This window comes from Mytilus trossulus, chromosome 7 (genome assembly GCF_036588685.1).
Source record: "Mytilus trossulus isolate FHL-02 chromosome 7, PNRI_Mtr1.1.1.hap1, whole genome shotgun sequence".
Classification (NCBI taxonomy): Eukaryota; Metazoa; Mollusca; class Bivalvia; order Mytilida; family Mytilidae; genus Mytilus; species Mytilus trossulus.
In genome coordinates this window covers 63,259,777-63,282,345 of record NC_086379.1, presented here as the reverse complement: position 1 = coordinate 63,282,345, position 22,569 = coordinate 63,259,777, and the positions used below count along the sequence as shown (strand labels likewise).

Here is a 22,569-nt window from a genome sequence, read left to right as displayed (position 1 = left end):
TTTAGGGAACCAGAACAAGACTTTTATTGCTGTTCTTCATCAGGAACATTGGTCGAATGCTTTCAACACTGAGAAAAAAACCTTTGAAAACCTCAGAAAAACAATGATGGGCTAACATACCACAAATATGTATGGATAACCACTTGCTTCTTGTCATTCAAGCTATACAACATCCCATGTAAACCATACATAGGTGTAAAATAGAGAAATAAACCGCATTTTATATATCCAAAGATCTTAAACATTGCTTATCACTTTGTACAGATGTTAAAACTTTTTGAAGGGAATGTTCAGATGAGGAAGGTGTCAGTTGTTTTGATATTTTTATCAAAATTGTTATGTATGACTATGTTATGTAATTGACAGTTACACATGTAAAGAACTTGATTCGCCATCACCTGTAACAGACAACATTAGAAATGGAAATTTGTTCACAATAAACATTAATCTATAGTATACCGTAAACCAACTTATTTTTGTGAGTGATTTATTTTGGCGTTTTTCCTGAGAAGAAAAATAACGCTAATATAAACAAAGCAAAAGTTTAAAACCTGGATTTCTCCTTTTCTAACTACATCAAGTAAATTTGAAAAAAGAGAAATTAAACTGCCATGAATTTAGATATAAAAGGCAAAACATGGAATAAAAAAACGTGAAAATAAGTTGGTTTACAGTACTCTCACCTTTTTCAAAATGAGTAAAAAGTATGAGAAACTAAATGTCTCAGCTGCTCTCCCCTACAAGATCGAATTAGCTCTTTTGGGGAATGTAACACTTGCCACTGTACAAGTACAAATAAAGCATAATTTTTTTTTGTACTTGTTATTTGTAAAATTCTTGGCTGATTGTAGGATAAAAGCAGATATTAGATATATTGTGTAATGAGCTGGCAAAACACATAAAAAGTCATCTCAACAGTAACATATAATATTTCATTTTGCTAAGTACAGTTTTTACATGTACCATTAAAATGCATAATTTACATTTGCTATATATCTCAAATTATTTACAGTTTTTATATAAAACTTTATTAAGCATATTGTTTCTCCCATCTTATCATTATCATGCATAATAAATCTTAAATTTTTGTTCTTCAGAATATGATCTGTGTACTGTTATGACAACAACTTTAACTGACAATGGAGAATATCGTTGGACACTAAGTAATTGTGATATAGGTTATAGCTCTGTGTGTCAGACATCAGCGTGTGTTGCAGGACAATTCCGCTGTGCCGATGGAAGTGGATGTATCAGTAGGTCATGGATTTGTGATGGGATTCATCAGTGTTCAGATAGATCAGATGAGCTGATGTGTCCAGGTAAACATTTTATCATCTATTGGTTTTGTATTCTTTAGGTCAACTTCCATGTTGTCCATAACATCATGTAATATTTGCCACTGGACTTTGATCAACCAATAATCAATTAATCTACATATTGAACAGATGTCCTCAAATTCTGCCTAGTGGTGTGCTGCTTATGATTTTTAGATAATGAAAAATTCGGGTTGAATACAGATAGACAAATTAGTTTGACTTTACTTGTATTACTTGGCCCCTTCTTTATTATTTGATAGGCTATTGGACTTATTAGTCTAAGCTGTATATTCAGAAAAATTGTCTTAAAAATGATGACAACTTTGGTTTGTATTTTGATATAACATCATGATTGAATGATTGCTGCTTGATTAACAGCCAGTGGCAAATATTTCATTCAGATTGAGGACAAATGAATGCAACGAGGCGAGCATAATGATAACATAATATACCATGTTTAGTGAAATGATATTATATAGACCTCTTTTGGGATGTTGATGAATAGTTAGATATAATAATTGGCCTGTATTTAGAGTATTATACAATTTTTAGGTCAAAGGTTAGATTACATGATAACAATTATTTTCGTGTGATTGTTTTTTACTTTTCAACAACTACATGTTCTGCTTATCTTTCTATTGCTTTTATTTTATTTTAAGCCAAGTATCTAATTAGTGTACAATACTTTGACTTACATTTTTTTAGAAAATTTGTTAAAATCATCGCATTTTACATTGTTCCCCCGACTAGAATCATAAATAGAAAAGGGTTATCATTTGAACATGTCCTGCATTTATTCATATTCATAATTCAGTTGAAATATGAAATTCAAGATGACCACCATACAACAATTTACACAGAATTTGTATGGGAAGTACAATCAAACTTCTGCTTTCTGACATCTTTGGACATAGGTTGAATCAGATTACAAAGATGAACTATGAATGTTGTTTTATCAGTAAATTTTTGGTTTTGTTACAGTTATAATTTAGAGATAGCTGATTGCATTGACTTCTACTTTGTTTTCAAATGTCTTCTTATTGTTTCAGAGATAAAGTCCCATGATTCGGCATGAATTTTGAATTGACATTAGGAAACATATATTCTTATACTACCCTCTCTGTAGCTACCTACCCTTTCAGCAGAGCAAATTTATAATACATTATATTTGGGAGAGGTTGAAGTTTATAGAAGTGACTGCCTTAAAATGCCTTTTATCTTGTCAAGGGACTTTTAGAAGGTTGTCACCCTTGATTTTCCTTCTAATTACTAGCCGACTTGCGAAACTGCCAAAAAAATATCTTGTTATTCAGGCCCCTAGCCAGGAATTTCCAAAGGGGGGTTTGTTGGACTCACAAACTCGACTTTAACAGTCACAATTCGAACAGAACATTGACTTTAACAGTGCTTATTTGTTTTCAAGGGGGGGGGGGGGGGGGGGGGTTCGTCCGAACGACGAACCCCCTGGCTATGGGTATGTTATTAAATTCTTGATTCAAAAGATAAAATTTCTTGAAAAGCTAGAATCTGTCAAACTACCAAGACTAGATATATTGGATTTTGAAAATTATGCCCCTTAAAATCTATATAGGTTTAAGTCTGTATTTTCTCTGTATAACTTTAATGCGTAAAAAGTGATACCTCAATAGAAAAGTTACACATAAAGAAAATATCCTATTTAGGGAAGGGTTATTGTAAATGTCTTTCCTAGTAACACACACAAGATTTTCCTAATTTGATATTGTGATCATTGTGTTACAAATCTTTGATCTTTATGACTTCCTCATTCTCGTGAGAAATTTAAAAATTGATTTACAATGTTAAATCGTGTTTAAAATTGAATAACCGATTTTATTAGAGCTGTATGCAATTTTTTTCACATTAACGTTAATATCAATAATCTGTAAAACTACATTGGTAAAAATAGGTTTACAGGTATGTAGGAAATATAGAGTAAACGTGCGCTGCTGTGTGTTTATATGTTATGTATGTTATAAGTCTTTGGATGTAATAAAGTGGGTGTAACTGGTAAGGCCCAGTACATACTTGTAATCAACCATCTACACAAACGTTTTAGCAAAATAGACATAATAATGGCCCTTATACTAAATATGTTTAGAAAAAATAAGCTTGTCAATCATAAACAAAAGGTCTTTTTTTCATTGTCAGGTGTTTTGTTGTTAACTTTTTCTTCCCATGTCACGATGTTAATACAATCTTTGTATCTACTTTTAAATCTTTGATTGACGACTTTTTTTGTTAAAAAAATAGGTAATTTTACTTAATTTTTGCTTTTTGTTTTTATTGTCATTGTCATATAGAAACCAGGCAGATAAGACGTAAAAAATCAACAAAAACAAAAATAAAAACAAGCAATAAACCTGTAGAAATGAATGATATTGACCTTTACTTCCTTGATGAGGTCATGATAGTATGACATTGTTTTACTAAATGTTTTATGATTTTTTTCTTTCGTTTTCTTAATTTGTCATGATCATAAAAATTGATGACTTTAAAACTTTAAATTCATATTTAATTTTAAGACTACTGGTAAATGAAATTATTGTAAATAAGATGCCTCTTTCATCAAAATTTGTAAAATATATCAATTTACATTACATTTCAATTTTCATCAATCGATTTAATAGTAATACATGTACATTCATAAAAGGTATTATCTGTATTTGGAAGGCCAAGAAAATATATCAATTTAATAGTAATTCATTCATAAAAGGTATTATCTGTATTTAGAACCCAAAGAAATTGAGCCTAAATTATGCTAAATATATGTCATTAGGCGGTTTTAAATGAATTTTATATTTACCAGACTAATTCAAAATCACCATTACCTTACAAAACCTACAGAGGGGAAAATTGAAAACAAGTATTATTTCAACAACTGAAATAGGTTATGAATCATAATTCCATTTTAGTGTCAAATAATGACTACAAAACATTTAAAATTAACTCATATTTTTGTTAAACAACCAGAAGTACGTTATTAAAACAACTATTTAATGTGTATTCTAAAAATTATTGAAACATTTAATCAAAAACAGGTACAAAGGATAATGCATTTTCAAATTTTCTTTTTCTGTATACATTTTATTTTGTACTTGATTTTGAAAACAGAGCTGAGTATAAATTTAATGCCTAAGTCTTCAAACAGATTTTCAAAATCTATGAGGGCACCTGACATTTATAACATGGATTCCACAGATGACTGTCTAATGAAAATCAAAGATGAAACGAATCTATATTTTTTATAACAATGTATTATGATGATTAAAAAGTCACTCAATTTCTCTTTTTTCAACTTGTTCATCTTGATATATAAGCTGTCATTATTTTATGAAGATAAACATAAAATAACAATTACTTTTAAGGTGTGAATAGCAAAAATTAGAGATTTGTTTCAACATAAAATTTGACATGGGCTATCAATAAAATCTGTTCTCAAAATTAGACATGGTTAAAAAAATGAATAGCAATTGAAGACATATTGATGTGATAATTATATAACCATTGAAGTACGGAATAATAGAGACATTAAAAATCTATATAGATATGAATTAATGTACGTAAGCATTTCTGCTGCACTATATGTAATTCTAAACTGGGGTTTAAAAACATGTATGATTTATCAAGTTGTGAAGTAATAATTTATAATTATTGTCCCTCATGAATAGGCGGTAGCATGTATTATGACCCACGTTTTCTTTTACGGCAAAAAAATATTACCCATAGAAAATAATTTGTCATATTAGGTCAGATTTAAAACTTTACCACCCATCTTCTCACTGACTGCTAAAATGATTTGAGATTCAAATTGAAATGTATTATGTAAGATGTCAGATTACAATACCATTTTATAAAAGCTCCATTATATCTTTATAGAATTTAAACTTCTGTATAAAAAGAAATATAATAATACTTATTATGCAAAACCAAGCAGGTGTATTTCAATGCAAAAAGTACATATTTGAAAAGTTTATGACTCAGTGATTTTTTCGAACCAACCAGGAACTCCAGTAAGGTCTGACACTCCGCCCTTGTTTTTTCAGTTAGTTGACCCCTTGAAAGGCTGATTTATATAAGTTTTATACCGATCAATAGATATAACAATACATCATTTCCTCCATTTAAAAACTCACACAATGGAGAAGAAGGCGTTGTCTGTCTTTGAGCAGGCCATAGAATTGTTAACTTGTACTATAAATTGGTTTATTAAGGTGGATCAGTGAAAAAAATGCCAAACATTACCATAATTCACCAGAGATAGTTTTTATAATGGATTTAAATTTTAATTTTACAGTTTTTTGCATCCCAGATTAAATCTTATAGTAAAAGGTCATTCACCTTTTTGAAAATACATTGCTAGTGTGTATAAAAAAATTACACTTGGCGTTATTTTTCTTTTGATGCTTTGCTGGGTAGGGATTTTACAGTTAATTCTTAAAAAGCACACATGATAATTTGCAGAAAATATTTGCCATTGGATGTTGAACAAAGAACACTCAAGCAAATCCAAGACATTGAAATTTCTTAGGGTTAGACAAGAGAGGACGTGTCAGTATATAGGATTAATATGATATCATAATACAAATGCATGTTTTAACTCAAACATGATATATCGATTATACAAATGGTACTTGTAGATTTAATATTTTGTACTTCCTGACTTAATTGTTTTTCAATTTAAACAGAAATTTGCACTAAATACCCTGATTGAATTTTAAAGATAAATTTAATCAAATTGCATCATCTAAAAATAAAAAACTTCATACTAGGACTTTTCAAAATAAAGTTTCGCTGAAATTAATTTAGCTTGATTATTTTAGAAAGGATGTAATTTCAGAATATTAGCTTAGGTGGGGGTAAAAAGACTTTCATCAATGATGCCTTTATAGTGTTTATCAGTATACAATCATTGAAGTTTTTACTTAATTAATATGATACAGGACCTTTATTTAAAATCAACAGACTTGATTGCTGAATTGAGCAAAAACAATATAATTTATGTCACCATTAGTGAGCAATTTTAGATTTCAAAAGCCAAACTTTTTATGATTTAAAGTGTTATAACCTGCTTTCTAACACTTGATGTCTAGTTTCTTTCACCCTTTTATTAAACATCATCACTTTTGTACATTTTACATAAGCTTCAATAAATTAGACCAAACCTTTGCAACTGTAGGACAGTTCCATAGATAGTTCTATGGTTTCCTCATTGAGAATAATAGGACCATGGAAGATGAATTTGATAGACAGATTCTTTGTGAGGTAAACTTAAAGCCCCTCTCCTATAACTCATACTCTTCATCAGAGGATTTCAGCCTTGTGATAACTGAACATCTCTTTCTTCTTTTTAAAAAACCCCTGCATGTTGAGGCTTGTTTGAAAATAAGTTTTATTAAGCAAGGTTTCACATTAATTTTGACTTTTCACCGTCTAATTCAGTTAAAAGAAACGGTAGGAGTTAATAATAGGATGCGTTTCCTTTATTGACCATAGGGAAAATGTTAAACTTTTTATTAGGGATCTTCTAACTCAATGGATACCTGAGTTGCCTGGTAGGAGTTTTACAGTATACTGTCGAGTCATTATTATTCATTGGACATAAATTTTCAATGGTTTTGTGTTTCACAAATTTAAATTTCAAAGCATTACAACCTTTATATTTAGTTTGTAATTGTATGCAGACTTTGGCAATACCAGGATATCAAACCACGAAGATTGATAACCAATGGAAATGTACTCTTTTAAAAATAAGGAGACATGACACCAGGCTTCAAGTGGTTAATACATGTTCAGTTAGGCTTTTTTATTCCTACACACACAAGTAGGAATATCGGATAGTGTAGACCACAAACCAAAAATTTCTTCTCTATTTTGTATTATGTAAGAAACTAGTGGGTGTTTACTAAGGATGTATTTTACCTCTAATTGTTTCCATTGAAGATTCATAGTTACTTATATTTCGTCAAGTATTGCAGGAATTTACCGAAGTCAATTGTTGTTTCTTTTCATTATGTCATTGGTAAAGTGTGAAGAAAGAATCTTTACAGATATTATTGTTGTCAAATAATTGTCATAGGCGGAACCCATCATGTAGGCTTTATATGTAAATCATCTCCCGCTTAGACTGCAGTGTAATTATTCGCTTGCTAGTGAACAAAATTTTTCCCGATTTTAATGAGTCTTTTACACCTGAAAAATATGATACAAATATTTAACACATACATGTTGTAATTATCAACAATACTTAAGATGTCTGAAATTACAGTCTTATGTAATCTTAACAATTGCTGGTCTAGAATTGTCACACCTAATTATTTTGCAGATTGTGTTTTTTATAAGAATAAGATATATTCTTTATCAAGTTATGCAGTTGATATCTGGTGACAATTTTTCTTTCTTTCTAAGTTATTCCACATGGTTCTATGATCACACTAAACAAGCATGGCCTTTACATGTAAATTTTACTGAAGACCCAAATGAGACTTAAAAGAGGGATGAAAGATACCAAAGGGACAGTCAAACTTGTAAATATAAAACAAACTGACAACGCCATGGCTAAAAATGAAAAAGACAAACAATAGTACACATGACACAACATAGAAAACTAAAGAATAAACAACATGAACCCCACCAAAAACTAGGGGTGATCTCAGGTGCTCCGGAAGGGTAAGCAGATCATGCGGCACCCGTCGTGTTGCTTATGTGATTACAAATCCGGTAAATAGTCTTAATTCGGTAGGTCAAATTCATGAAAGGGAAGGGGATTGTAGTTACGACGTAAGGAACATATCCGATATCATTTTTGAAACAGTTATTCCATAGCGGTCAACCAACTCGTGATGGCGTCCGTAAAATTTATGAAGGGATGATTTCAACTTCACCATTTGGAACTCTTGGTTTAGTAGCTTCCTTGTTAACCTATGTCTCAGTTCAAGTTTATTTAGGACTACATGTAAAAAATTGGTAATGTTTTTGAAGGTTCACTGTATGACAGTATAACAGATATCAGTTTGGATTGTTGCATAACTGAATTGTTATACACCATATTATTTTAGTGACAATTTAATCTAATATTAGAAACAAGAAAATATTTTCAATTAGAATTCTCCTAGGCAAATTCATCACTTATTACTTAATGTTATAGTTGTAAAACAATTTATAAGTTTATTTGAAATGAAAAAGAGTATTTTTTTTTCTGTAACAACCATTAATGAGGGGGAGGACAGGGGGTACCCTTCTCCCTTCTCCCACCCCTCTTCTCTTTTCTCCTACCCCTCTTCTTATTTTTTTTTTAATTTACCGGAAAAAAGAGAGATATTTTATTTTTTCATATTTTATTTTTTTCTCCAACTTTTTCTCCCTTCTCCCAGCCTTCCTCTCCTTTTTCCTACCCCCTTTCTCCTTTCTCCCACCTCCTTTCTCCTTTCTCCTACCCCCTTTCTCCCTGTCTCCCTTACCCCTGTCCTCCCCCTCATTAATATGCAGGACCCAACTCATGACAGACAGATATGTGTTCACCTGTGATCTGTTGCTAAATTATAGTCATGTCTTTTACAAAAAGCATGAATGGAGGATGCTTAGTTTCCCCGCCTACTTTAATATATTAGAATTATCATTAAAATGTGACCCCAGAGTAAATAATTTATCCTAAAGAAAGATCCATGGACTTCATAGAAAAGGATGAAATTTTGAAAAAAATATATCCAATATGTAGTTAAATCATGCATTTTTTTTTTTTAAATATTTTATTTAAAAAGGTATAGATCACAGTACTTTCTTCACAAGCTACAGGTTATGCAAAATTGTCAGATTTTATATGTCGGTAAATTATACATGAAAAAATATTGTGTGATATTAAGAAAATTAGAGATAAGGTTATTTTAGGAAAAAATCTGAGAAGATAATTCTTATATTGTACTTTAAAAATTCAAAAGTAAATAAATTAGGGTCACAACACTTGTTTTCTTGCAACAAAGTTAAATATGTAATTTCACTGCACATTCCTATTTTAAGAAAGGTTATATGAGTTATCTCCCCATGTCAAAGTTAAAAAGAATTAAATCATGCAAAAAAAATGTGTTCTGTTTTCTTCAAATAAGAATACAAGTATAATAAGATAAAACAAATAATTTTCCTCGTTTAGATGTAAAGTATGACAAACGAGTTGCATTCCTCTCTCAAAATTTGCATATTTTACTAAAGATGAAGACTGATTGTGTGATCTGCTAATTTACAATCCAAGGTGGCACCCAATCCATCTTTAGACAGTTACTTCTATGTTAAAATTATTGTGAATAATTTGATTTTATTATTCTTTTATTTAGACGGATGAATAAATTTAGTGAGTTAAATTGTCTTTAGATATATATACAATTTTTATCTTCAATCATAATGTTAGTTATCTGTCATTTTGTAATATTGTTATAGTTTGCTAATTAAGGTACCTATAATAAAATCATCACCAAGAATGGCACCTTTTTTTCACACAGGACATTCTTGTAGGCAAGATTATCATTTGGAAATGTGCATTTATAAAAACAATACTCCTTTTTTTGCAAGGCAAAATAACAGTTTGGAAACTAAAAAATCTTTACCAATCTGGTTCACTTTTTCATGTCAAAAAATAAATCATGTTTTTCATTTAATGAAAGTGGAAACAGCTTATGATTTGGCACAGTTCTGGTTTAGCCTCAAAAGATGGTATATACCAATAAGACTTATTTTTTAGAAGCCTTTAATAAAAATTGGGATAAAAAAAGGAATATTTTTATAAAATTATGAAAAAAAAATGAAGGTAATGTATGTAGCATTGTCAAATAAGAAAAAGGATAGTGATACATTATAGTACAATGTAATAGGTTGACATAGTACTGATCAGTTTATCATACTAGATTGTAAGTATCAGTCATAGTCTAACACCTTGTCTGGTCACTAGGTTACAGATTTCACTGTAAACATTTCCTCATTCTTTAGATAGGTTCATGTTTACTCAGCACTCAAGTTGAACCATAAAAGATTCAGCCTATAACCAAATAACTGAGAATCAAACATCAGGGTTAACTTATCAGTTGTTGACTCCAGTGCTGTGTTTTCTCTCTTGAACTTTAAAATGTATATACTGTTAGGTGTTATACCACCAAAACATGGTATATCACATACCGTTTCATGTTATAAAGGGTCAACAAAAATATTCCCGTGAATTTGACAGTTGTAGGAAATAAACCCTGCATTGCAATGAATGTTTAACAACCAAGAATGAATCAATATAACTTTGTGTATGTCTAGTTTTCTGAAAAAAGTATTTATTAACACAAAACTGTAATGATTAAGATTAGAAGTGCACAGTCATGGACTTTTTATATAAATAAATCTTTAAAAAATATTAGTTTACAAAATGTTTTTTATTGGACCAAATTCTTCCTTGAGATTACATTATATGTCTGTTCCATTATTAGATCCTACGATATCCAATTGGATAGGTATAAAATATTGAACTGTATGGGGCCAACTCACTTCCTTGATCCTAAATCTTACTTTTAACAGTTTTGGACCATCATGAAAATGCATGAAATATATGCCACTGGACTTTAAGCAACCAACAATCAATCAATAACTGTTTTGGTTTAATGGCATTGACTGTATAGTTATTATTATTATTTACAGTGCTTATATAGCGCTTATCTAAATAAAAATTTACTCTAAGCGCTTGCCTAAAATTAGGTTGTTAGTCTACCCTCCACAAAATGTTCAACTTGTATAATCTTCCTTACAGTATTTCTTGGAATTTAAAAATGATTCTTGACATGCATTGATTTGTATAACAAGGATGTATCTTAATTAAAGATTAGATCTATAATTTAAAAGATCACGGTCTAAAGTTATGTAGAAAATAGGTTTAAAACGTGCATGCTCATAAACAATTTTACAATTATTTTACTTTTTACAAATAACAGTCTATATATGTATATTTTCTGAAGTTCTGCCTGAGATGAAAGACTAATCATAATAAGTGTCAAAATAAAAACATTTTGAAAATCATAAAAATGGATTTTTGACACTTATAATAAAACAAACAAAAAAATGGCAAAAAAGCTTCCAGGAAATGTTATAAAGACAACATATAAAATATTAAAAGGCTTTTAAAATGTTATTAGGTGATATTTACTGGAAAACCATTTTTGTGAACTTTTCAACATGTCATTTCACATCTTATGTCAGGCTTTGTTAAAGCACTAGGCAAGTGGGAACCATACTAAACAAGAATCATCCCAAGAATGTAAACTTTAAAAATTATATGTAATATGTTGTCAACTGACTGAAAAGGCTGCAATTATAAAAACTAGTACATAGTGGTTATTATCACTTAAGTTAAATTGAAAATCTATATAACATCCTGTAAAAGGCCATTTATGAATAGAAGGAAATGTGGGGTAAACATCAATGAAACAGCAACCTATCAAACAACAACAACAAAAACAATCTAGTGGATCAAAATTTGAGGAAATGATACAATTCTATTCCTCTTTAAATCATTGTTATGGCAGTAACCCAAACCAGCATTAATCATTGCTTCTGTCCTTACATAACCCAAACCACCATTAATCATAAATTGGTACTGTCCTTATATAACCCAAACCAGCACTAATCATTGCCTCTGCCCTAACTAATCAAAGAAAAACTTAATTAGAATAATGTAAAAAGAATGTAAAGAGCCATTAACTACTAAACATAAATGCAACAACAGTGGCAGATCCTGAACTCATTATAAAGAGGAGGGGACACTGACTGAGCTAAAAAGGGGATATATAATCAACCAAATTTTCCCACAAAAGGATGGACCCTGCCCGTCCAGGGGCCCCTCCCCTGGATCCACCTGAGAACAATTACAATCCCCTAAAAGGATCTTGCTTGAGGATTTTTAAATTCATTCAAACATGATTTAACCATTACTAAAAAAATGGATTAAAAACCTTTTGGCCAAAGTAAAAGATTTTTTTGTATTTTACAAATGCTGCATGGTGGTAATAACCTTAATATAGTGTTATAGCTGTTAGGTTCCACTTTCGAACTTATGGGCCTCATTGGCCAAGGGGTTTGTGAGGTTCCACTTTCAAACTTATGGGCCTCATTGGCCAAGGGGTCTGTGAAGTTCATCTCTGTCAACACTGAGGGTCTTGAATTTGAAACCCACTCCTATCAAAGTGTGTTAGACTATGATCTTGATTAACAGTATACATGTACCAGCATTCTGTGGTTTATGTTTAATATACTGTAAATTCAGAAATTAATGTGAGGTTTTTATTATTGCGAAAAATACGACTGATATTTAAACGCAATAATTTAAACTTGTATTTTGAAATATTTCTTATGAATTTAACAGGATTTTTCTCAAAATCGTAAAAATTAAAATCGCATTTAAGTCTGAAATGACAAAATCGCAATAATAGATGCACGCAATAATTTCTGAATTTACAGTACACATATTCATGACCAAATCATATTTTATGATGAAATGTTACCCTTCAATCATCATTTATAATGTTAATAGGAAGAGGTTATTATTGATAGTTATAGTCTAATAACTAATGCACCTACTTACTGGTAGAGGGTTTTGTAGTACTAGTGTTACATAAAAGTACATATTTAAGAGTTACAGAATATATTTTGTTACCATCTAATAATTACACACTATCAGTGGTGTAAACTGGAGCAACTGCAGTTTGTAAAAAATCCCTGGTAGTACATTTTTATGTCCTTGACAGTGAATATAGTTTTACCTGTTTGATTATTTTGAAGTCTTGAGTCTTCTTTTGTAGTGTTTCCAAATATTGCAAATATATTTTGTATTTTCTTAGAATCCAATGGAATACATATTGAGTGTGAGTTTAGTTGCAGACCTAATTTTGAAAGAAATATAGATCTATGTGACATTTAATGAAATAATATTTGTTAGAATTTTACTATTTCTATAAAAGTTTTGACTTTTTTTTCAGGTAGCTGTGGGGGTCACCTTCAGGGAATATTACAGACATTCCATTCACCTCATTATCCTCAAACATATCCTAAATATTCATCATGTATATGGAGGCTAGAAACTCCTGTAGGAACTAGAGTTCATTTAAAGGTGAGTAGATACTGGGCTAAGAACCCTTTATTACATAGCTCTCCTTGTGTAACTAATTGTGTCCTCAAAAGTTTGAAATGAAACAATGATTTGTAGCCATGAGGTCTTTTGAAAATTAGATGCTGGTTTTTAACCGGATTTTTGTGACAAAAATGTCGGTTATTAAATTGGGGATGCTCGGTTGGCGGGCGGTCGGTCTGTCGGGCGGGCAGCAATCAAATGTTGTCCGTGCATTAACTCAAGAACCGTTCAACCAAAGCTTTTAAAATTTTAATATGTTGTTACTGACAACTAAATGAAGGTCAAGTTCAATAATGGCCATTTTGACTTTTACCGTTCAGGAGTTATGGTTCTTGAAAGATTGAAAAATGGTGTTTCCAGTCGTGTCCGTGCATTTACTCATGAACAGTTCTACCAAAGCTTCCCAAATTTTAATATGTTGTTACTGACAACTAAATGAAGGTCAAGTTCAATAATGGCCATTTTGACTTTTACCATTCAGGAGTTATGGTTCTTGAAAGATTGAAAAATGGCGTTTCCAGTCGTGTCCGTGCATTTACGCATAAACTGTTCTACCAAAGCTTCCCAAATTTTAATATGTTGTTACTGGTGACAAAATGGAGGTCAAGTTCAATAATGACTATTTTGACTTTTACCGTTCAGGAGTTATGGTTCTTGAAAGATGGAAAAATGGTGTTTCCAGTCGTGTCTGTGCATTTTCTCATGAACCATTCAACCAAAGCTTTTCAAATTTTAATATGTTGTTACTGATGACAAAATAGAGGTCAAGTTTAATAATGACGATTTTGACTTATACCGTTCAGGAGTTATGGTTCTTGAAAGATCGTAAAATGGTGTTTCCATTCGCGTTGTTGCATTTACTCACAAACCATTCAATCTAAGCTTTTCAAATTTTAATATGTTGATACTGATGACAAAATAGAGGTCAAATTTGATATTGAGAATTTTAACTTTCACCAATCATCAGTAATGGTTCTTGTGATATTGCCAGGACACAAATAAATGCTAATAAATCAGGTTTGCTGTCGTTGTGACAGCCTCTTGTTATTCTTGTGTAGAAACTCTAACAGGGTGTAATACTGTACACCAGTTTAAAGATGTCTTACCATTTGAACATTGAGTCTCTGAATTCTATATATGGTATTTCCAGTGACTAGATATAACCACTTTGTGTATCTGTATTGGTACATGTAGAATCCTATTTGGACTTGCATACACTTTACCAAATTGATTTTATAAGAAGTCCTTATATTTATTAGGAATATGTGTATCAAAATCAAATAAAAGTAAAAGTACCGAATAAATTTTTCACCTAGTCACAATTTATTTTTAGTAAACAAAATTAATGAAAAACAACTTTCCAGAAATTTTATGACATATAGAAGTACACTGACTACTTCAGAATGATCAAAAACACTCAAAAAAATCTTGATGTTTTTGTTTAAGGAGGCTTATAGTACTATTGAGAAAGAAACCTCTTGTTGTTGCTTGATTGTGACAAGTACTATACATGTTATTGCCTGTTTGATTGTGTGTGGTTCATTATAGTATTGTCATGTTTAATGTAGTGCAGGAATCTTACAACATATCAAAAGCAAATTTATGTGCAAATTAGTCCTCAAAATTGTTTCAGGGACTCGAAAAGATGGAATTTTCTTACTGCATTAAACATAATTAAGTTGATGAATATCATTATTGATTTAAATTCTTGGTTGTGTTTTATGCATATAAATTTACATTAGAATAGTTCATTACTTAAAGGCAACTTCTAAAGCTTAATTTTGCACATAATTTATGTCCTAAATAAGCACATTCGTAAAATATGTCAGTTTGAAACTTGTACCTGTTGTCAAGGTTTATGGACATCAACCACTCAGTTGTTGTTAGCTATATGAATTAAAGGTACCTCTAAGTCTTTGGATATGTTTGTTAGTTAGAAGTCCAGTATGGCTGCCAAAGGTAAACTAAAAAGTTTCACAGAAAAATTTGGGCATAGAACATTTACAATATATGTTCATATTGTGCAATAACTATAATGTAATGTGCCTACTTATCTGCATAAGAAACCAATGTTTTATATTGTAAAAGATTCTTTTATTGTCCAGAACCAAACTTTTGTTTTGAAAATGTGAAATTAAAGATGGCCACCAAAGCAGAAATTAAACCCTTTGATAAGTACAATGTAGACACATTGATCTTTTTCTTGTAAACATTTTCATAGATCAGATTTGTTATATGCAGAATTCAAGATCAGGGTGCCAATTTGAAATTAAGCATATCTGCCAATGTGGAACATAGTGCAACATAGGACCTTTCTTTTCTGCATGTTAACAGCCTCTTAAAATTGTTTGTCAGTGGTTACTGTTGTTTAGGGAAATTACCATTGTCAGAAACAAATTCATCTTTGAATTATCTAGCAGCACAAAACATTAAACAACAGATATAGAGACAAATGCATTTTCACACTGTCTATAACCAATATAGATCAATGACTTGGGAATAGCATTTATGAGTTCATTGTTTTTAGAATGACACACATATATATTTCTGACAAATAGATTCAATGAGTACAGACATTTTGAAATTCAGGTTTGAAGCAAACACACACTAATTAAACAGCAAAATGGTTATTTTGATTTTTTTAAGCATTTTTTGTCACTTTTTAGGGCTAGATGAATCATACTGAATTTGTAGAAAGTAAAAAGAAGAACTATTTCAAATGGTATACTTTTTTCTGTTTCAGTTTGAATCATTTACAGTAGAAACATTGTATGATAAAGTCATAATTCATGATGGCAGCTCGGAGAAGGATCCGCTGGTAGGGACTTATTCTGGAACTGACAAACCAAGTGTGCCATATTCATCGTCCAATTTTTATCTAGTCATATTTCAATCAGACCAGGACAATCAAATGTCTGGATTTAATGCATCATTTTCTGCAGGTTGGTATCAAAAAAGATATAGGCATATATAGTTATAACAGTGAAACCTGTGTAATCTGAAACATTGGGGGACAAGAACAAAATATAAGATTAAGCAGGATGTTGGAATACTCAGGTGTCCAATTTAAGGCAGGTTACACTGTAGTTTATTTTAGCACCTTATATAGTTCTATGCTTTCCTTCATACATTTTTAGTACTAAATATCATTTGTTTATTATTTCATATCTGTTATACTATTTGTTTTCTATCATGAAAACTGAAATGTTTTCTTTAACCTTTGTCTTAACCTAAACACAAGTATAAACATATTTTACTGAAATAAGGAAATAATGTTCAAACAATACCATTAAATACCTTTGTATGGGGTCTATATGGTCTTTGTTTGTCATTGTTATCTATTGACGATGTTATATCAGGATATTTGTTCTGACTCTTTATGCTGAACTGCATCGGTTCGCATGTTAAAATTATACAAATTACATTAACAGAAGTGTTTTGCTTATTACACCAGAGTAGCTGAAGTTGAGAGTATTGAAGTTTTAAATTCTTTATCAGATGTGAGTCTTGGGTTAGTGGGTGATGTACGCAAAGCACCTGGTCTTTATCTGAGTGAAGCAATTTCCATGCATATTTTCTTTCTTGGTTTGTTTTTTCCAATGAATGTTTAAAGATTTTATGACAACTGTTTTCGACTCGTTTCATTTTGTCTATATTGATGACCCCACTTTAAATTTGCCTTGGTATTTAGATCTTTTGTTATATATTTTTTTAGAGCAATTCAAAACAACTTTAGCCTGTTATTTATACTCTATTTTTTTAACAAACTATAGGATAAAACAATCAAAATGCATAGCATGCTGCTTGGTTACCTCAAACACATGTATAACATACATCATTTAGAATCTTGTTAGAAATGAATAATGATGGGCAGTCCTCTTTTTCAATTCTTTTTCTTTTGCTGCCCTTACTTTTTCTATACGATCTCTTTTCGTCATTCTTAACCCCATCACTTTTGTTTTTAATCCAAGGTTCTTCCCATCATCAATTGTTTGTGTCACTATAATCTTCATTTCAAATTTGCTTGTTTTTCACGCCTTTTGCATTTTTTTTTATTCTTGCACCATAAACTACTCTCTCTTTAATTTACTTTTTTTCCCCCACCATTTGTTAGGTCAAATAATCCTATCCGTCTCCCCTGTAGAGAATACGAGAGGAGATAGTCTCTTAACAAGTTGATTTACTTTTTGGTTGATGTTTTATGAGTTTAGTAAAAGCTTTGAAAGTTTCTAATATGACAAATGATCTAACTATATCAGGGTGTGACTGACTTCATGCAATCTGCTGTGTACCTGACAAAATAATTAACAATGTTAGCGCTCGATTTCTCTTTATGTTATGTCAGAAAAATCAAAGGTAAAACTTTTGATTCCGTAATAAATGAAAAATTAAATAGAAGATAAACAGCATGTGTGGTAAGATGCTATGCTGCAACTGCTGGGAATATAATAAATATTGTATATTAAATCGTAATAATATGAAATGGATATCATCATATATAATTTAATACGAAACAAAGTTAAAATTGTTTTAAGGCTAAAAACTAAAGTTTGAAATTTATCACTATTGATATGACATTTAGTTTGCTGAAATAGTTTAATTAAAAATTAAATTTTAATTAATTAAAATGATTGCAAAGTATTTCAATTAAAATTGATAATTGTGAGACAAAAATTCTACATCTCAAAGCACATATATATATAGTGGTAGACAATTGACCGTTTCAGAATCTAAAGGACTATGGGTTATCTCATTGTTCGTACACAAAAATGAAACTAACTATACGTCATTGGCTCAATTTCCATTGTTTAGAACATTTTAAACCAATCACAACATTTTTGGTGTACGCTTGAGAAAATATTATCCAGAATTTATTAGATTCTGAAACGACGAATTTGGTAGAGCAGTATTTGTTGAATAGTCTGTTATATAAGTTCTGGTCTTTTTGCATTTAATGTTTAAGAGGGTAAGCAGGAGAATGATAACAATTGAATAATCTGAATAATATTGTAATAGTTGTACAACAATTAAAAGGGGCTTTAATGTGATAAGTATAAACCAAAATTTTCATATTTATTTCCTGAAAGAACTTCAAAAAATTAAGATGTATGAACTGATTGATATATGGCGTACTGTACATGGAAAATAATGTTTGTTGGGTTAATGTCTTTAATATTTGAAAACCCTTCATCTCCTTCTATAAGCTTTTAGTGTGTCTCAATTAGGTAGATTTAACAGTGTCCTTTAAAGTGGGTCTCAGCGTGACATGGGATTGCCGATTTTTCGTAAGCGTGAAACATGAAAGTCAAATTATTGTGCCGTGAAAACGGGAAATGAGGTCTTGTGGGACCTGGGAAATGACAAGAAAATGAGAATTGCTTATGTACATAGTGTAAGGGGGATACAGGAATCTGGCAAAAGAGTAAGCAGGATCCGGGATTGGAACCCCCCCCAATGAGAGTCCTCCTTTAAAGTTTCCACAAATGAAAACGAAAAAAAAAACATAAAAAAAAGAAAAGCTATTGATGTATTACACTTATTGACATTTTAAAATTAGGACTTAGAATTAAAAATCACTACCTCAAATGTAGATTAATTTTAAACAATAATAAAATAGATGAGAAGATACGATCAAATTTTATTCCCATATAACTTAGTGTTAACACCCTAACAGAATAAAAACAGATTACATGTTGAACTTTGTTGTTGATACAATCTTCTTAAGCATATACTATTATATATCTTGTCTTTCATCCACCTTCAAAATAAAATTATGAGTAGTTTTTCAAATTTACAGACTTCAAGATAAGGATTACATGACATTTTTCATGCTCTACTTTCAGTTTCGCCTTTATCAGCTTTCATATTTGTATAACCGTTTGATTTATATACACGCAGACACAGAATATTTGACAAATGCCAAGGTTTTTCTCCATTGAGTAATAAATTGAATTGTACTATAGAAACTTTATATAATAAATTAATGCATTTCTTTAGATGCTATCGCAATTATTATCAAAGAAATAAAAGAAAACAGAAACAGATTAGGGAGGTGCAACGTGCATATAGTCAAATAATGAAATATAACTGTCAATTTTTTGCATGGTTGAAAATGCGATATGATGTGTGAAATTCTATGCTGCTGCACATGGTGTTATTTTTCTCAGGGCCACAAGGGGCCATGTTACACACTATCACAGAGTGCAGAGAGTAGGATGTGTGAGTAGGAAGGTAGAAAAATGTTAACCTTTAGTTAAATTGGTGATGTGCCATTAATTACATGATAATGGTAAAATCTTTAAAATAAAAAAGTGTATCTAATCTGCAGGTATTGAAGGCAAACAACATGAGGCTACACTGCTTGTTAAAGTTATATTTGTAATGTATAGGAACTTATACAGAAGATGATTGGTACTGTGGTTCTTCTACCTGTATAAAGGAAGCATGTTTTAAAAAAGCAAGACACCTAGCTTCTGGTTTTATTTGTGTCATTGGGATTATGAATTGCTGTCAGATGTCCACCCAACATCTCTTTTTTCAATGATAAGAAACAAAATTTTTATGATAGCTAGTTTTAAAACTTAAACATTTTTTCTGAGTGTTTTTGAACCCCACCCCACCCCTATTTGTTTTAGTGAAAGCAGAGAAATGAGTTGGAAATATGAAGCATGAAATTACATTTAACTTTTTACATTTCTGAGAACATATATATATTTTTGCAGTACAAAACTGTGTTGACCAAATTAAGATTCTTCTGTACTCATTGTTCAGAGTTAAAAAAATATGTCTTAAATTTGTAGGTTGATAATCAAAATTAACCAGTTGCTACTTGACCTTCACAAGGAAAAGTTTCTTCCAAAGGACAATGGCCCCTAAATTTGACAAATTAAAAGCTTTTCTGCTTAGTATAAATTTTGATTTTTGATTTAATATGATTTAATATGATTGAGAGGGAGGAGGGGTTTTTATGAGGTGACAGATTCACGCTGATTATGACAGATGATAATAGCGTTATTCTCTTTTTGTGGTTTTTGTATGATGATGAAGACTGGATTGAAGCCAATAAATAAGAAATATTTTTACGTAGCATTCTTCATGATGTCATTAAAGTAATATTTGGAACTTAAGATGCATGTAAATGTTAGATGTTTGACGTCAATATTGAACTTAGGAATTAAGAAAAAAGGGTGGATACCGTGATCAGATATCAAAACAAACCAAAAATAGCATTCTCTGTTTTTTCAATGCCTTTGATTAAAGTTTTATCTTACCGATTGCTACCAAGTACATGTTGATGTATTAGATTTACAAATTAAAGCTTTAAATCTCAAAATGTTGCAATGATTTTTTGTTTTTCGGTTATTAAATATTATTTGAACTGTGGTTTACCACAAATATTTTCTACAATTTTATTCAATACAAATCTTTTTCACCTTGAAGCAATGTTAAAAGTACATTCATGTGTTTGTATCTACTTCAGCAGAATTCAAAATAGCTTCCTTGTTATTTAATGCAAAAGTTTGCATTAAACATATTTTAATCATTTGAATTTTTAAATACATCAGTATAATTAATGTTTTTACACTTTTGAGTAGATTTCTCTGTTTCTAGATCCATAAAAACTTTAATGTAAATAGTTTTGAATAATGGTTTCAAAAGTCTTTGACCTCATTAAGGGCGTTAACTGAAATACATGATTTAGGAACTGTATAACAGTACACTTAAATTTAGTGGCCTTCAAGATCTTCTTGAGATATCTACAAAATTTGCATTTATAATTTCCAGAAAATAAATATGTGGTTAATGTTTGAAAATTATAGTTGCAACAATTTTATGTTAGGTATTTTAGGTAGCCTGTTATTATAAGGCAAAAATCTGACACCTCTTAGGAACTTTACTTAAAATGGTCTTAAGGGCATACGATACAGTTTTGATCCTGTATTTACAAGTTCATGAAAATTTGCAGATCGGCTATTTTTTACCTGATTAAATCAAATATGTAATAAAAAATATACCTTCATGTGCTACTTTTTGAGTAAAATGAGGTTGAAATTTTGTATATTTGCTCAAAATTCAGATTTGTGGCCGTAATTTCGTTTTTCGAAAGAAAGACATAACTTTTTTGTTTTAAAAGATAAACACAAATTGTTTTTTGTTAAATAATCGGTAATTTCTGTATTTTATAAATATCATAAAAAAACATGCAATTTTTTTTTCAGAAATAACTCAAATTTATCAAATGTTCATGAATTGAGGAAAAAACGTCAATTTTTACTGCATGTTTATCAAAATTAAAAAAAATCCTCTATTTACAGTTTTATAAAATTTGGGTCACATAATCTCCCTGCAAAATGAAACAAAATGCTGTTTTGAAAAATAGGGGTCCATGAACTCGTTTTCAAATTAAATCAGTTTGAATGATAAAAATCAGTCGAAAAATGCATCTTTATGTCACAGTTTGACGTCGCGAAAATAACAAATTACGTTAGCAACGTCATAACCTTCTCTTTAACTGTATCGTATGCCCTTAACTAATTTTTTTGTTTCAGGAGTTTTTTTCTGAAACCCTGAAACCCTAAAACTCTACCATGCTTCTAATATGTTTTCTATTGGCCTGTAAAATGGTTTGAAAAAAATTATTGCTTATTTATTTTATTACAATGTATAAGTCTTCACTTGGTATACAAAAATATCATAAACAACTGAAATTTTTACATATTAAAATTGGAATCAATTAGAAATAACCAATCCATTGATCTGAACATTTTGGAAAGAGTGAGGATTTCACCGAAAGAAATCATGTTTAAATGAAATTTTAGCACACGTTGGCTTTCATAAATGGAACGCAATAACTCTAAAATATAGATGCGTTTTTTTTTACAGTAAAATATATTGAAAACTGATATTGCATAGTAGCACAATTTTATGATACTTTGCACATATTTGATTTCATAAATTGAAAGAAATAAAATTAAAATATAGATGTGTTTATTCTAAAGTATTCAAAATATATTATATGCTAAAATTGCATACTCTCACAATTTTAAGATTTTTTTGCACACATTCTATTAATTTGAAAGCAATCAG

The 22,569-nt window shown here is 30.3% G+C and overlaps 1 protein-coding gene across 1 annotated transcript in view; it reads left to right on the top strand.

Moving 5' to 3' along the window:
• The window catches only part of LOC134726590 (uncharacterized), a 120,554-nt gene that overhangs the window by 12,031 nt on the left and 85,954 nt on the right, over window positions 1-22,569 (top strand). The window contains exons 6-8 of the mRNA XM_063590999.1: window positions 1,098-1,319; window positions 13,331-13,461; window positions 16,226-16,424. Of these exons, the coding sequence (XP_063447069.1) occupies window positions 1,098-1,319; window positions 13,331-13,461; window positions 16,226-16,424 (552 nt within the window). The remainder of the gene's footprint in view (window positions 1-1,097; window positions 1,320-13,330; window positions 13,462-16,225; window positions 16,425-22,569) is intronic.